General features: G+C 44.3%; 1 protein-coding gene across 2 annotated transcripts in view; it reads right to left on the bottom strand.

Annotated features, from left to right (window-relative positions):
• The window catches only part of Trappc9 (trafficking protein particle complex subunit 9), a 407886-nt gene that overhangs the window by 117177 nt on the left and 275725 nt on the right, over positions 1-14984 (bottom strand). For both annotated transcript variants that reach the window (XM_048358924.1, XM_048358925.1), the window contains one exon: positions 3305-3415. In XM_048358924.1, coding sequence (XP_048214881.1) covers positions 3305-3415 — 111 coding nt within the window. The remainder of the gene's footprint in view (positions 1-3304; positions 3416-14984) is intronic.

The following is a 14984-nucleotide window of genomic DNA, read 5'->3' as shown; positions in this document are numbered from 1 at the left end:
GTACTTTAAATTATAAGATTAGAAGATAGCTCCAAGAACTGGAGAGATGAGAGTAATATTTCCCATGTTTAAAACTCTTTTTAAATGGCTTGTCTATGAACAAATAAGTCTTTCATGGAACTCCCTGTGTAAGTGTACCTATGCACACACATGTGCACACATATTCCCAGCTCCACACCACGCCGTTCCCCGCTGCCGGGGCTGCTCTCCACCACCCCTCCCTGCTGCGGCCTGTGCTGCTCTCCGCCTGCCTCTGTTCCTCGATGACCCCTACTCCTCTGGCATGAACATATGGATAAAATGTGCGCCGCCCCCCCAAATCCTTATGCTGAAAACATATCCCCCAAAAGAACAGAATTAAGAAGTGGGCCTTTGGGAGGTGATTAGGGCCTGAGAATGGAGCCCTTATGACTGAGATTAGTGCCCTTTTCAAAGTGAGCCAGAAAACCTTTTGCCCTTTCCACCTAGACAATGAGAAGCCACTGTCCAGGAACAGGAAGTGGCCCTCAGCAGACACCGAATAAGCTGCTGCTTTGTGCTGGGCCTCCGACCTCTAGAACTATGAGAAACAATGTCCTCTTGTTTATAAGCCACCCAGTGTATGGTATTCTGTTCCAGCAGTGTGAATGTACTTAGATATCTTCAAAATTATCATCGCTTCTAACAGAAAGCCTTCCAAGCCATCTCCCTTTCTTCTAGGCTGGGTTGGGTACATTTCTATGAGCTGTCAATTCTCCTCAGGCTGTATACACATAGGATTGGGGGCGGGGGAGGGTTATCTCCTTTTCTTCCCCACCAGAAGACAAGCAATGCTACATTCACTAGTTGTCTTAGTTCTTGGAAGGGTCCGGTCCCTGCTAGACAGTCAGGAAGTATTCCATGAATGAGTAAATTAACATCCTGGAGGCTAAAGATTCATTTTGCTATTCCCTAACATTGGTTATAATTTGGGTGTCCTCCAAGGGTCTATTGTACTAAAGGTCCCTAGGGTGCAGCTATCAGGAAGGACCTCAGGGTGGTGAAGTCAGTGGGGACTTACCCTAGGAAGGCAGACTTCAGTAATTCCCATAAAGGCTGAGTATGGCCCCACCCATTAATTAACCCTCCCTACTCTCAGGTCCAGAGGTAATCAGACACCATCAACACCCACTGCTGCTCTCTTCCCGAGCCACCAGGCACTGTAGCCCAGGGCAGCCCTCACCACACCTATGCCATTTAGACATTGAGTCTCCCAAACCGTGAGTTCAAATACGTCTTTGCCACACAGGCAGACAGGTGTCATGGCTTCTGCTTTAGCAATCGCTGCTCGGAACAGCAAGATGCCCTGCCCTCTTCTTTCCCATCCTCCAATCCATCTGGTTTCTCAGAACCCCCAGTTGGGCAGGGTCCTTATTTATTCATCTTGGCACTCCTGGAGCTTGATTTGGTCTTACCACATCACAAGTTCTCCAGTATCAGTATTTATTGAATGAATATTTTATGAATGAATTAAAAAAAATGTGAACCCGAAGCATTCAGAAATGAGAAGTTAAGCAAAAAGCTTAATAAAGGAGCCTGAAGCACAGAACCAGATTGTAATTATTTGCTACTGGTGTTGTTAATATCTATCTGTCCAGTGTTGGCAAGATTGATTCCTGCTTACTCCGCTGAGCAATTCATAACTTTTAAAATGTGATTTGTGTTGGTGTCACAAGAAGCCTAGATTTATGTTCTCTGGGATCTTGGGCTACATGAAAACATCAAGACCAAGCGACAAAGCGCACAGGGACTGTTCCCCACCCAGGGAAGGGGGCCAGCTCCAGGAGGCACCGGTGTCCTCCCCAGATGCCAGGCCTCCTGGGAGGCAGAGGGACCACACCGCACAGGGCGCCGGGGCCCAGCACACACCCACCACGGTGGGACATCCCAACCAGGAGATAAGAATGAGGGGATCCTCAGAGTGGTTGCTGGCTCCCCTCACAGAAAAGTCATCAATCACCCCCTTCCCCACCACCGGATCGCCAGCTCCCATCAGCCAAATGGGCCCCGAGGTAGGGCTTCAGTCTCCCTTCACATTCCCATGTCCTCAAGAGTCGCACCAAATACGGAAGCCCTGGAAGTCATGCAGCGGGTGCATTAGCATAGAAATGACTATGGTAGCATATTCACACAATAAAATATTAATAACTCAAAATGAAACAATCAGATATATATTTACTCCAATGTGTAATGCTTAAGTTTCAAAGGACCTATTATGATAGGAAAGCACTATATCATTAAAAAAAAAAAAACCCTCTCGAAATAGCATTTGGTTGTGGATCTATGTCTACACAATAACAGCAGGAAAACACAAATGCGAATACCATCACTCCCAAGACAGGGGTCATCCTGAGGAGAAGGTAGAGCGCTGAAAGCTGGAGGCGGTGGGAGAGTTGTTTTCTTTGACTTATTTCTCCCAACATTTTCTTCTGAAGAAATTCAAATGTACAGTTGGAAGATGTTACAGTGACCACACTACAGACACCTTCCCTCCTCCCTCCCCCCGCCCCCCGCAAGCTCACCCTGCAAAGCCCCCCCCCCTCCAGGAGACAGGACTGATAACACTGCATTGGCCTTGTCACCTGACTTCCCCTCCCATCCAGAACTCCATCCAGTTTGCTGTGTGCTTTGAAGACTATTGTGGATTCGTGGATGTCCTTCCTCACCCCCTAACCCTACAGTGCATATGTCATGAATTGGAGCTCAGCATTTGTTTGCAGCGTTTTCTTTTGAGGTAAAACTGGCATACAGGGAAACGAACGAGGCCGAGGTTCAATGGCTTCGGTGGGTTCCACAGTTCGGCATGAATGGGACCACACAGTAGGTGCCCGTGGGGGTGGAGTCGGGCTTCCCTCGCCACTACACTCCTCGGCATCTCCTTCATTTCTGTGGTAGAGAGCGATTGCTCGAGGGGGTGGGGGCTGCTCATGCCTTCCCCGGTGGGGGATTTTTTTGCATAATTCTTTTTATGTTTTACTTTTTAAAATTAAGAGCTGGGATGGTCGGACACAGGTAAGTATATGCTTAGTGACAGAACATTTTCCACCGTGGTTGCACTATTCTATATTCCTGCCAACAGGAGCGTTCCAGCTGCCACACCGTCGGCAACCGCACTCATGTTGTCTCTTTATTCTAACCATTCTGTGCGTCCTTGTGGTTTGGACTTGCAGTTTCCCACTGACCAACAATGTTCATGTCAGCTTAAAAAAATTATTTCTAAAATTAAAAAAATTTTAGAAGAGGCGGGGGAGGGGGCGGGGCCGACCCCAAGCTCTGGGACACTCACCGCTGGCACTCGCTGGCATGCAGGACGAGCTCCTCGCTGTTTCTGGCACTGACTGTCAGCTCGTGCTCCGTGGAGTTGAGGACGTCCAGCAGCAGGTGGCACCTCCGGGTACTGTGGGAAGACAAAGGGAAGCTCAGAATCCTCCCCCGGGGACTGAGGGCTTCCCACTCCTTGAAGAGGAACTCAACTGTAATTTATCAAAAGGCCCCCAGGACACCCTCTTACAACTGTGCCCTGCTCTTTACAAACCAGTGACGCTGCAAGTGTCACTCGATAAAGGCGAGGTACCAAGCAAGACACCGGGCACAGGTCCTGCCTGTGTGGACGTCCTCTTAAGTTTGTGACCCAGAAGTTGCACCTGATTCCTCTTTAAGGTGGGCAGAGAGAGTAGATTAATTACAACCCACCTGAGACTTCTACCCTTTGTTTGCAGTGTAGCGGGCAAATTAAACATTCCAGTGCACATGGCCCCCTACCGCTGCGAGTAGTTGATGTGACAAAGTTGTAGCCAAGAAGATGCAGGTCCTAAGACTTTCTACCCTAGAAAAAAGGCAGTGCCTTGAGGGCAGAGGCTTCCGTGTTTCCGCCTCCCTCTTCCCTTCTTTATTACCTAGGAGAGAGCTGGGTTCCTGGAGCACTGCGACCACTCAGAGATGGTAATGGCAGAGTGGGGGCCAGAAGAAACCAGCTGAGGGAGGACAGGCAGCTCCCCGGTGCCTTCTCCTGCTACACTCACTAACTACATGCATGAAATGTTTTTAAAAAGCCAACAGCACACGCTTCATTTCTGTCGGTCACTGGTTGTTAGGTTTCCCTTACAGCTGAATGCTTGCCCAAAACTAGCACCGTATTTCCAAACACCAAGTGTGCTAGCCTAGCCCATGGCGGGGAATCGATAAGGAGGTGCCGATCCCCATGGGGTGGCGGCACCCATGACGAGAGCGGAGAGAGGGCAGCATCAGCTCGGGAGCTCCGCCCCGGGGAAAGCGGGACACATCATTTGTCATGGGGTGGATGCGAGAAAGGCTTGGAGACAAAGACTGGGGAGAGGCGGTCATGTCCAAAGCGCGCGTGGTTTCTCAAAGCCTTGTTCCCCGGGTGTGAGCAAGGCTTTTCTCCTGGATGTTAGGAAGCCAAGGCACGGGGAGAAGGGATGAACCCACCAGGTGGCAGCTTCCTGCGTCCCGGTGGTGGTCCTCAGAAAGCCCACAGGAGGAGTGGCTCAGGGTGGCTCCAATGCCCTGCCTTGCCAGCAGATGGGAACCTGGGTCCAAAGCCACCCCCCCATCAATTGCTCCCTCCAAAGAGGGACACCGAGGCACAGAGAAGTGCAGGCGCATCCTGAGGGCTCACATACCGCTACGCAAACACTATCCAAAGGCCACCGGGCATCTAAAATATCAAAGTCTCAGGATGCGCGTGTGCAGCCTCTCATGACAGGAAGGCAGAGGTCTAGAAACTAGACTCTCGACTACCCTAGTCTAGAGATGAAGGTGTCAAAGCGGTGTGACACGTCTTCACACGACAGAGTACTAGCAGCTGGTTTGGGGTTCTGCAGGTGGGGATGTGGCCCCCAGAGGTTCAGGACTTGGAAAATACCCATTAGTTCTGCCAGCTGCCAACAAGAGGCCTCTTTCCTCAGCTCCCTGGAAAACGAAGATCTGTGCTGCTTTTGTCATAACTTCATGAAATCTTTAATCACAGCACAGGCTTTCCACAGAAACAGAAACTGGTAAAACATTTATCAGAAGGGGAAACTGAAGCGATTTTTTTTTAAAGGTTGGGATAAAAGAGTCCAGTATATGTCATTTGCACTCAGAGAGCTCACAAGCACAGCAATTGCCCAAGAAGAAGCAACATCAACACAACATGGTTTTTGTCCGAGTTGTTTTTCTGACTCACTGTCTGAGAGTGGGGGCGGCTGGAGCTAGTGTTTCCCTTCCTCCTTGTGGCTGACACAGTGATGTATTGGTGGATCTTTGTTTTCTCTCCGTTGCTCATACATTAATTCTCTCTCACAGACTGCAGGAGCATTCTGTGCCCATCACAATATCTTTCACTCTGTGTGCCTTCCTTCTTCACTTAGGAGGTTTCTCCTTACAGCTTAGGGTCTGCTGGAGCACAGTTTACTTTTCACTCCTGGTTCCTTCATTTTGTTTGTCTGGATCCATCTTTATCTTGAGAATTGGGGAGTCCGAGAAAGGTTCCCAGAAGAACAATGGTCAGAGCAAGGCTTTGCCTGACTCAGAAACGAGGAGCAAGCAAATCACCTACGCTCAGGAGGGCAGTCATTTTGAGCCTAAGGTCAAGCTTCCTACAGAGAGAGAGGGAGCAGGGTTTTCTCTGCCAGAATTGGGAATGCATTCATATAACAAGTACCTATTAAATCCCTCCTAAGTGTCAGTTAGTTCTGCTCCTGACATGTGGCATATGGAAGTAAGCAGTTAGGAAAGGGTAGAAAAAGGATGAGCTGCGGCTGTGAAATTAAATTTTAGTTGGGTCTGGCAGCCTATGCCTACAATCCTCTCTATTTGGTTGGCAGAGATCAGGATTATGGTTCTAGGCCAGCCTGGACATAAAAGTTGACAAGACTTCTTTTCAACCAATGGCTTTGTGTAGGGGGATGACAAAAGGAAGTGCAAATAGGATTTTGGTTCAGGTAAGCCAGGGTATAAAATGAAAATAACCAATGGAGAAAGGGATCGTTAGTTGAATGACTCAAGTGTCTACTTAGCACACGTGAGGTCCTGTGATCTAACTCCAGGACTACCCAAATAAAACAAAATAATATAAAATAATATAATAAAATAAATTTTAATCTTTTGCCGTGATTTTTTTCAAAAACAAATTCAAAGTAGTTTTTGAATGAAGGGTTATAAGATGCAAGATTAGTAATATTTTTACATATTAAGTAAAAAAAATTGAAAAGTAAATTTTTAAATAAAAGAAATATAAAATGAGGAAGGGGCAACACTGTTTGAAAAGAAACATACTCAGTACCTTACTTAGGTAACTGTAACCCCTCTGTACATTACCTCTCTGATAAAACAAAATAAAATAAAGAACTGCACTAAAAAAAATAAAAGAAATGTAGGCCATAATGCACATAGGAATAGATGTAACACAATGTGTATAAATATAATACATTCATGTAGGATAGTATGGAATTTAAGGAACAATAGGAATAAAGAAATAAATTATACTCAATGGTGTTATGACAATGTTTTTAAACAACTCACTATTTCCCAAATTTACAAAAATTAAACACAATTCAAAAAAATAAAGCCAACTGAGCTTTGGTGGGGTGAATCACGGCATCACCCAAATTTTACCTGTGGGAGCAAAGGGCCAAGAACATGCAAAGCAAAGATGAGGAAGATTCGGGAAAGGATTGGGCCTTGTGGATGCTGAGAATTGTTACAAGGCTATCAGTGAAGACTGAGGTCCAGGCGCAGTATCAGGAAAAACGGGAGTGAAAGAGAAGATGGTCTAGAACAGACCCATGAGCATAAGAGAGCTGGAGGGATCGCCAACACCAAGATGCTGGTCAGCCAGAAGAAAGCTCTAGAAAGAATCCTGCAACAGATAGTTATGCAGGTAAGACAGAAAGTCTCACCCTTACTTCACACCATAAGCAAAACAAGTTCCAAGTAAACTGACTACCTATATGTAAACTGGGGGGGAAAAAAGTATTACAAACCTTGTCTAAAGCACAGGTGAACAAAGATGGATGCAGGAGAAAGTGTTATCCAGCAGGCCATGGGGGCGGCAGGCCCGATCTCCAGTCCCTGAGAGGTGCTGCAGGGACTTTTAAGAATTGAGCACCTGGGCTGGGGATGTAGCCTAGCGGCAAGAGTGCCTGCCTCGGATACACGAGGCCCTAGGTTCGATTCCCCAGCACCACATATACAGAAAACGGCCAGAAGCGGCGCTGTGGTTCAAGTGGCAGAGTGCTAGCCTTGAGCGGGAAGAAGCCAGGGACAGTGATCAGGCCCTGAGTCCAAGGCCCAGGACTGGCAAAAAAAAAAAAAAAAAAAAAAAAAAAAGAATTGAGCACCTGAGTCACAGGAGACAGAAAAACTCCTCTGCAAACTCTTGCCCTCAACTGACCCGAGGGTCAGTTCTCACACGGTGTGCATCTACTGCAGAGTGGGTACCTGTGGTCACCCATTCCTGCAGCCTCAGACAAGGCATTTAGAATAGTCCAGAAGGTAAGAGATGCTGAGTGCACTGCTGAGCTAAGTTGCTTTTCAGTTACGATGGCAGAAATTCGGTTGCCATGGCAACAGCTAGCATGAAAACTAGGCTATGGTATGAGGTAGTGCACTAGACTCTTAGGATACAAATAGTTTTTAAAAATTAAGTGCATCTCCTGAAAACATCAACAGGGATTAAGAAGTCACTTCAGATTTGATAGCAAAGGAGGGCCTCCCTGGAGAAATGGCATTCTACTTGAGACTTGAATGACATGAAGGCAATCCTGCCAGGGTCTTGGAGGAGAGCTTTCCAGAGAGAATATGCAATTAATGCAAAAGATCTTCAGGCACAGTGTGATCACAGAGCAGAACAAGCAAAGCAGTGAGTGGTATAAGATTAATGACAGAGGAAAGGTCGTAGGAAAATATTGATTTTATTTCAAGCTTGATGAGAAGCTATTTTGAGAATTTTAAGCAAAGGGGTGGCATGAATTGGTTTGTATGGTGGGTAGGAATGCGTTTCAATTCTGGAAAGTATAGGATAAGCACAATCTACCCTATCTTCCCTCACTGACTGCAATTCCACCTGTAAATCACGGCTAAAATGGATGAAGACAAAGACCCACACACTGAACTGCAGAAGATGAGCCAGAGTAGGACAGAAATCCAGGCTCTACCCTGACGGTGAGTTTCATTTCCTCCCAGTGCCTCAGCCTGAAACAAAATACAGTCCGGAGCTCACAGGTGTGGAATGAGAGCTCACAAGTGTGCACAATACTTCACAGGTGTGCACTGGAAGCTCGCAGGTGTGCATTGGGAGCTCACAGATGCATACCTGGAGTTTGGATGGGAATGTGCATGAGAGACAGCAACAAGAGTCACAGAGGCCTCCCATGCTGGTCTGACCTATGGGGAAGGCTCCATGAAGAGCCATGACATTCATAACTTTCTCTTCCTTTTCCCTCCCTTTCCTCCCACCCCAGCCCTAGGAGGCCGTGAGGCAGATGGAGAGCCATCATAGCAATTGGGATACATGGATCGCACCACTGTAAACCCCAGAGTCAAGGTCCCTAAGCGCTGATGCTCATCATTTTCATCCACCTCTCTGTCCACTGGCCTGCTAGTCCCACAGGAAACACACAACGTGGAAAACCAAACCTGGACTCACAGCGGACACACAGAGAAGGGAGACCTGGTACCGGCTGGAGATTAAGACAGCAGACTGTTAAGCGGAACCCAAAATCCTACCCTCTTCATGTGCCACAGAAGCCATGGGCTGACTCCCTAAGTGCTAAGGAAGACCAAGGAGCATGCGGCTCGGCTGACCTGCTGAGCACCCTCAATGCTTTGAAAAGGGAGCCCTAGACTAGTCCACAAAAGGCACATAGGGCTGTGTCCAGAAACACCAAACCCGCAAACACTGTGAACTTCTGCTGAAACAAGAATAATAACATCTGCCCCAGGATTCCAGCAAGACCCCAATGTCTCACAACATTAAATCCAAACATCCAGAATACCACTGCAAACAGCACGGAAAATATTGACTCCCGAGAGGAAAGAAAAATCAACACATGAGAACCTCGAGATGTTCAGAGAGGCTGTCATACAGGGAAAGCACCTGAGCACACAGACAGAAACAGTAACAGCTCACAAGGCACACCCATGAGCTCCCAGTGCACACCTGTGAGGTACTGTGCACACTTGAGACAGGAGTGAACACAGAGCAACTGAAAAAAGAAAATCTCAGCAAAGAAGGAAAAAGGCATGAAGATAAAGGAGAAAGGAACCTTAAAAAGAGCTAAAAACAATTCACCTGGCTAGGCCACCGTGTAATGCAGAACTATCCACCCCAGAGAGCCAAGCGTGTCACCTAGCACTTGGGCATGCCTCCCTTCCTTCCCAGCAACCACACTCCAGGCCAAAATTACCCTCTTCTAACCAGGAAAGAACAAAAGCCACAAGTACGATATGATGTTGGACCTCAAAGGAATCAGCCCCGTAAATCTGAAGATAGATGAGTAAATCCTGTCATAAGAATACAAGCGATGGGAGGGGAATGACTAGAGAAAAATAATCGTATGGGCAAAATCACACCTTCATGTTACATCACAGGAAATCCGGAAATGAAGTCATGATAGGTGGGTTTTGAAGAAAATAATGGCTGACCCCTCCCCCATCTCATGAAAGATAATCCCGCAAGCTCAGAAAACCCAAAAAACTACAAGGGTTAAGAAACCCTTACCTAGAAATATGACTATACTGCAGAAACCTAAAGAAAAGAAACAACTGGGGAAGCTGTTCTGGTAAATAATGTGTTTTATACAACAGAAACAGCAACATTTAAAGCATGAAGATCTCACATTGAAAACCATAGAGGGCAGAGGAAGTGAAGCCTTTTAAATCCCCGAAGGAAAGAACGACCAACTTAGAAGCCTCCATCCAGTGAACGCGTCCTCACGACGGCAGGTGCAGTGAGGACATCTGGTGAGGAAAACTAAGCAAAGTATGAGCAGTCTGTCCTGGAGCAGCAATGCCCAAGCCAGCTCTTCAGAGCGAAGGGCCCCTGGGGTGTGAGGAAAGAAAAGAGGGCCACAAAGATGGCAAGTGGGCTGGGAATACGGCCTAGTGGTAGAGTGCTTGCCTCACATACATGAAGCCCTGGGTTCAATTCCTCAGCACCACATACATAGAAAAAGCCAGAAGTGGCACTGTGGCTCAAGTGGTAGAGTGCTAGCCTTAAGCAAAAAGAAGCCAAGGACAGTGCTCAGGCCCTGAGTTCAAGCCCCAGGGCTGGTAACAACAACAACAACAACAAAAAGGACAAGTATCTGACTGAACTTAATTTCTTAAGTTCCAAGTTCCACATAAGACAGAGGATGATGAAAGACAAAAGTATAACACGGGGTCCACTGCAGAGCAGGGAAATGAGCAGCTATGAAGAGGGAGATTTGAGAATAAAAAGGGCATCAATGCACCAAGGATGCCACGCTCATTCCTGTGTGTGCACATGACCCTACAGGCTCAAATTCACAGAGGAAAACAGAATTAAGAAGACGACTGGGCACACCACATTTATACTTGGCAAATTCAACATGCTTCCTTGTGTAGTTGATAGGCCATGAGACACTAAGTCAACAAGGACACAAGAGCAATCTTGCATCTGACTGACACTGATTCCAGCCAACACCTACAGAACACACGCTTCTCAAGGGCACAGTAAAAGATCATGTTCTAAACCATGAAAAATAAATCCCTAACAAATGCAAAAAAAACACAAAACAAAACAAAATAGACAGCATGTATGTTCTCAGACTAGAACATGATTAACCCAGAAAGTAATGGCCAAAGGGTATCTAGAATCTAACACTTGGAAATTTACCCATTCACTTCAAAATAACCCTCTAGTGAATGAGGATCAGTATGGTTGCAGTAGTTAATTTGCATGTGTGAAAACACAACAACAAAACCTGCTCTAATTGCTCTAAGAAGTAGAAGTAGGACAAGGGAGAGTGACAGAAAGGGTGAGGCTGATTTGGTTCCATTGTATACAGGTATGTGTGAAAATATTGCAAGGAAAAGCCTGTTGTACAGCTGTTTGCTAATAAAAATAACTCTCTAGTTAACGAAGATATCTAATAGAAATTGGAAGCTCTTTTGACACTAATAAGTATAAGGCACACTAATAAAAAATATCCCAGTATGTGAAATGCAGCTATAGCAGTACTCAGAGGGAAATGAGACAACGGGAAAGAAGGAAGGTATCAAATGCAAAAGCTTCTGTCTTAAAAGAGTATAAACAGAAGAAAACTTAAGCAAGCACAGAAAAGAAATCAAGAATAGAGAACAACAGAATTAAACAGAAAAAAACAGAATTATTTAGAAAAATCAATAACCTAAAACTTTAAAACCTGATTCTTTAAAAAAAAAATACACTTGATAAGCCTTAGCCATAATAAAAAGCAAAAAAGAGATGACAAAAAGAATCACTATCATGAGTAAAAGAAAAGAAAAAAAACAGAAATTAGCAGGATAATGTGAGTTCTGGTCCCATAATGTGACAATTCAGATGAAAGGACTTTAAATTACCAAAATCCACCCACGGAAAAACAAAAACAAAAACAAAAACAAGTAACTTGCAAAGTCCTATGTTTAATAAATAAATTGAATGCACTTTTTTTTAATCTGAGAAAGAAATTTCCAGGCTCAGATGGTTTTCTGTTGAATTAAATAATTCATAATTATTTAACTAAAAAATTAAATAATTCCATGAGATTTCTTTCAGAAAACAAATAGAAGGAACCTTCTAAAACATTATGAGACTAGCATAATGCACTGCTAAAACTAGATACCAACAAAATAAAAAAAAAAAAACACAAATTCCTCTGAGGAATCTAGAAGAAATGAGCATTAACAATATTCTGCAGTCCTGCACCGTAAACTCAGAACCTTAGGCTTGGTGGGCAGGTGTTCTACCTCTTGGGCCACACCCCCAGCCCATGTTTCTTTAGTTGTTTATCCTTAACAATGTCTCCCATTTTCTCGGGCTGGCTTGGACTATGATCTGCCTACTTATACTTCCTACCCCTGGGACCTGACATGCATCATCACACAACTATTGGTTGAGACTGGGTTTTGCTAATTGTTTTACAGAGCTGGACTTGAGACTTGATCCTCCTGTTCTCTGTCTCCCAAACAGCTGGCAATACAGGCATGATCTACCACATCTAACCTCTGAACAAATCTTTGATACAAAAAAAAGACAAAATTCAAATTCTATTTGTAATTTTTTAAAATTCAAGTATTAATTATAAAAGAAAATATCCTTGAACCAGTGTTATATCACTGTTGTAATTACTTTCAACATGCCATGTGAAATGGTAGTTGTTTTTTTTTGTTGATGATCCTCTTGTATCCCCTTCCTGTGGTTGTACCTGTATCTCTGTATCTCTCTACAGGTTGTACCTGTATCTCTCTATCACTGTATCTCATCTGAGTACCCTCGATACTGTATATACTGGTATTAGGACTAGGGAAGGGAAAGAGAATATCAAAATCGAGAGACAAGGGATAAAAAGGCAAATGACTACAAAAGCAGTACTTACAAAACCATTTGGTGTAAACTAACTGAACAACTCATGGGGAGAGAGGAAAAGGGGTGGGGGGCAAATGAAGGAGGAGGTAACAAATTGTACAAGAAATGCACCCACTGGCTTACATATGAAACTGTAACCCCTCTGTATATCACTTTGACAATAAATAATTTTTTTAAAAAAGAAAATATCCTTAATCAATTCTTTTAAACCAAATATATATTGCAGAATAGATACACACACATATATATGTATGCATATACATATATATACATTTCAGAGTCAAAAACCAAAATAAACAAGTGTATACAACATTCACAAACTGGAAGGCAAAATATATTTATCGATTCTTCCCAAATTAACCTGTGAATTCAAAACCATTTCAATCAACTCACAGAAGCATATTTTATAGGCAAAGCCAACCTTATCTGAAGATTTATATGGAAAGATAGTAATCTTGACTAAGAAAGCAATGAAGACTGAATGATAAGGTGGATGACTCCTGCCCCAGGTGTGGAGGCAGGCATCTGTAATCCCTACACTCAGGAGGCTGAGGCAGCCTGTGCTACACCGCGAGTCTCTACTTAAATAATACCAAGAACGAAAACAAAAGCTGAAGAACTCTAGCCAATCAGAAGATAGGGCACATTCATCAACTAGTGCTGACATTGACAAGAACTCTGAGCCTCCAGTTCTTGGGGGAAGAGTCCAGAAACGGAATTACACAGATAAGGCCTTTCCATCTCCATCAAAGCTAAAAGAGCAGTCAGTGGGTAAGAGGCTGTGTTTTCAACAAAGAGCACACAAGCAACCAGACATGGAGATGGGAAAAGGGGGTGGGTAAGGTAATAGGGAGAAGGAGGATAAAGATGAGGAGGAAGGAGGGGAACAGGATGTGGGGTTGGGGGAGAAGGAGGAGCAGAGAGAAGAGATGCAAAAACTTAACCGAAACATGGAAGGTTACTTAAAACACATTATATGAATGCTCAACAAAATTACAAAATCTTTATAAGAAATATAAAAGAAAAATTTCCATAACCAAAGGTAGGATCCACAAAAGAAAAAACACTCTGTTAAATTAAAATTTCAATGAACTTAATTTTTTAATTTTGCTCTGTAAAAGACACTGTTAAGAGAATGAAAAAATTGACAGAGTTAAAAAATATATTTAGAAATGCAAAAATCAAACAAAGGACTTACATCCATAATACATTTTTAAGAACTTTTAAAATTCAACAGTAAGAAAACCCAATAAAAACTGGGCAAAAGACTTGAAAAGAAACTCTGCCAAAAGGCCATATAAGAACAACCAAATTTATTTTAAAAAATTAATAAAGACAGAGGATACTCAATATCACTAAGTACTAGAGAGGTACACATTAAAGTCATGATAAGATGCTCTACCCACCTGTTAAAATGATTAAAGTTTAGACGAAACAAAAATAGAGAGTACCCCATACCACCCAGGAGACAGCAAATAGAACACTTAAATGCTACCAGAGGTATGGAAGAAGGCAGGACCATTCTGGAAGACAGCCTAGTAGTTTCTTGTAAAGTTGAATAATTAAAATTACATGGATCCAGCTGGGTGCCAGTGGTTCACATCTGTGATCCTAGCTACCCAGGAGACTGAGATCTGAGAACTTCAGTTCAAAGCCAGCCCCAGTAATAAGGTCTGTGAGACTCATCTCCAGTTAAGCACCAAAATGCTGGAAGTGGAGCAGTGGCTCACGTGGTAGAATGCTAGCTATGTGCAAAATAAAAGCTCAGGGACAGCACCTAGGCCCAGAGTTCAAGTCTTAGTGGTGGGGGGGTGGGGGGGAGAGGGTGGGGGAAGAAAACACACATTGATCTTATAACCCAGTGATCTCATGCCTAGTTATTTACCTTAGAGACAGGAACATTTATACTTCCCCAAATCATTGTATATAATTCTATAGTAAGTAAGCAGATCTGTTCATAATCACAATACAACCCAACGTGCTTCAGCTAGTAGGGGTGCAGGGGCACCCTGGTGTCCCTCAGCACCAAGGACAGGAAGCCTGATTACTAGCCACACGCACAGATCTCAAGGTCACACGCTGAGGGCAAGCGACCACTCCCACAGGATCAGGAGAGATGACTGTACTGCCTCAGACCACAGTGAAGGAAAGGAAAGCCAACGAGCCATTGCCACATTGGGGGGGGGGCGTTTAGGGAGTAAAACCAGGGCAGCAGAGTGAAGCTCCTCGGTGTATCTGTTATATTAGAGCTTAAAAATAATGCATACCAAATAGTTCCATTTTACTGCATGCTAGCTAAAAAAAAAAAATCAATAATGGCATTAAACACAAACACTGTGATGTGCAGAGAGGAGAGAGGGCTACAGTGCAGTGCGTCCCCAACACCAGTTCT

This window comes from Perognathus longimembris, chromosome 12 (genome assembly GCF_023159225.1).
Source record: "Perognathus longimembris pacificus isolate PPM17 chromosome 12, ASM2315922v1, whole genome shotgun sequence".
NCBI lineage: Eukaryota > Metazoa > Chordata > Mammalia > Rodentia > Heteromyidae > Perognathus > Perognathus longimembris.
Note: the sequence above shows the minus strand (reverse complement) of the source record. Positions and strands in the feature narration are given on the sequence as shown.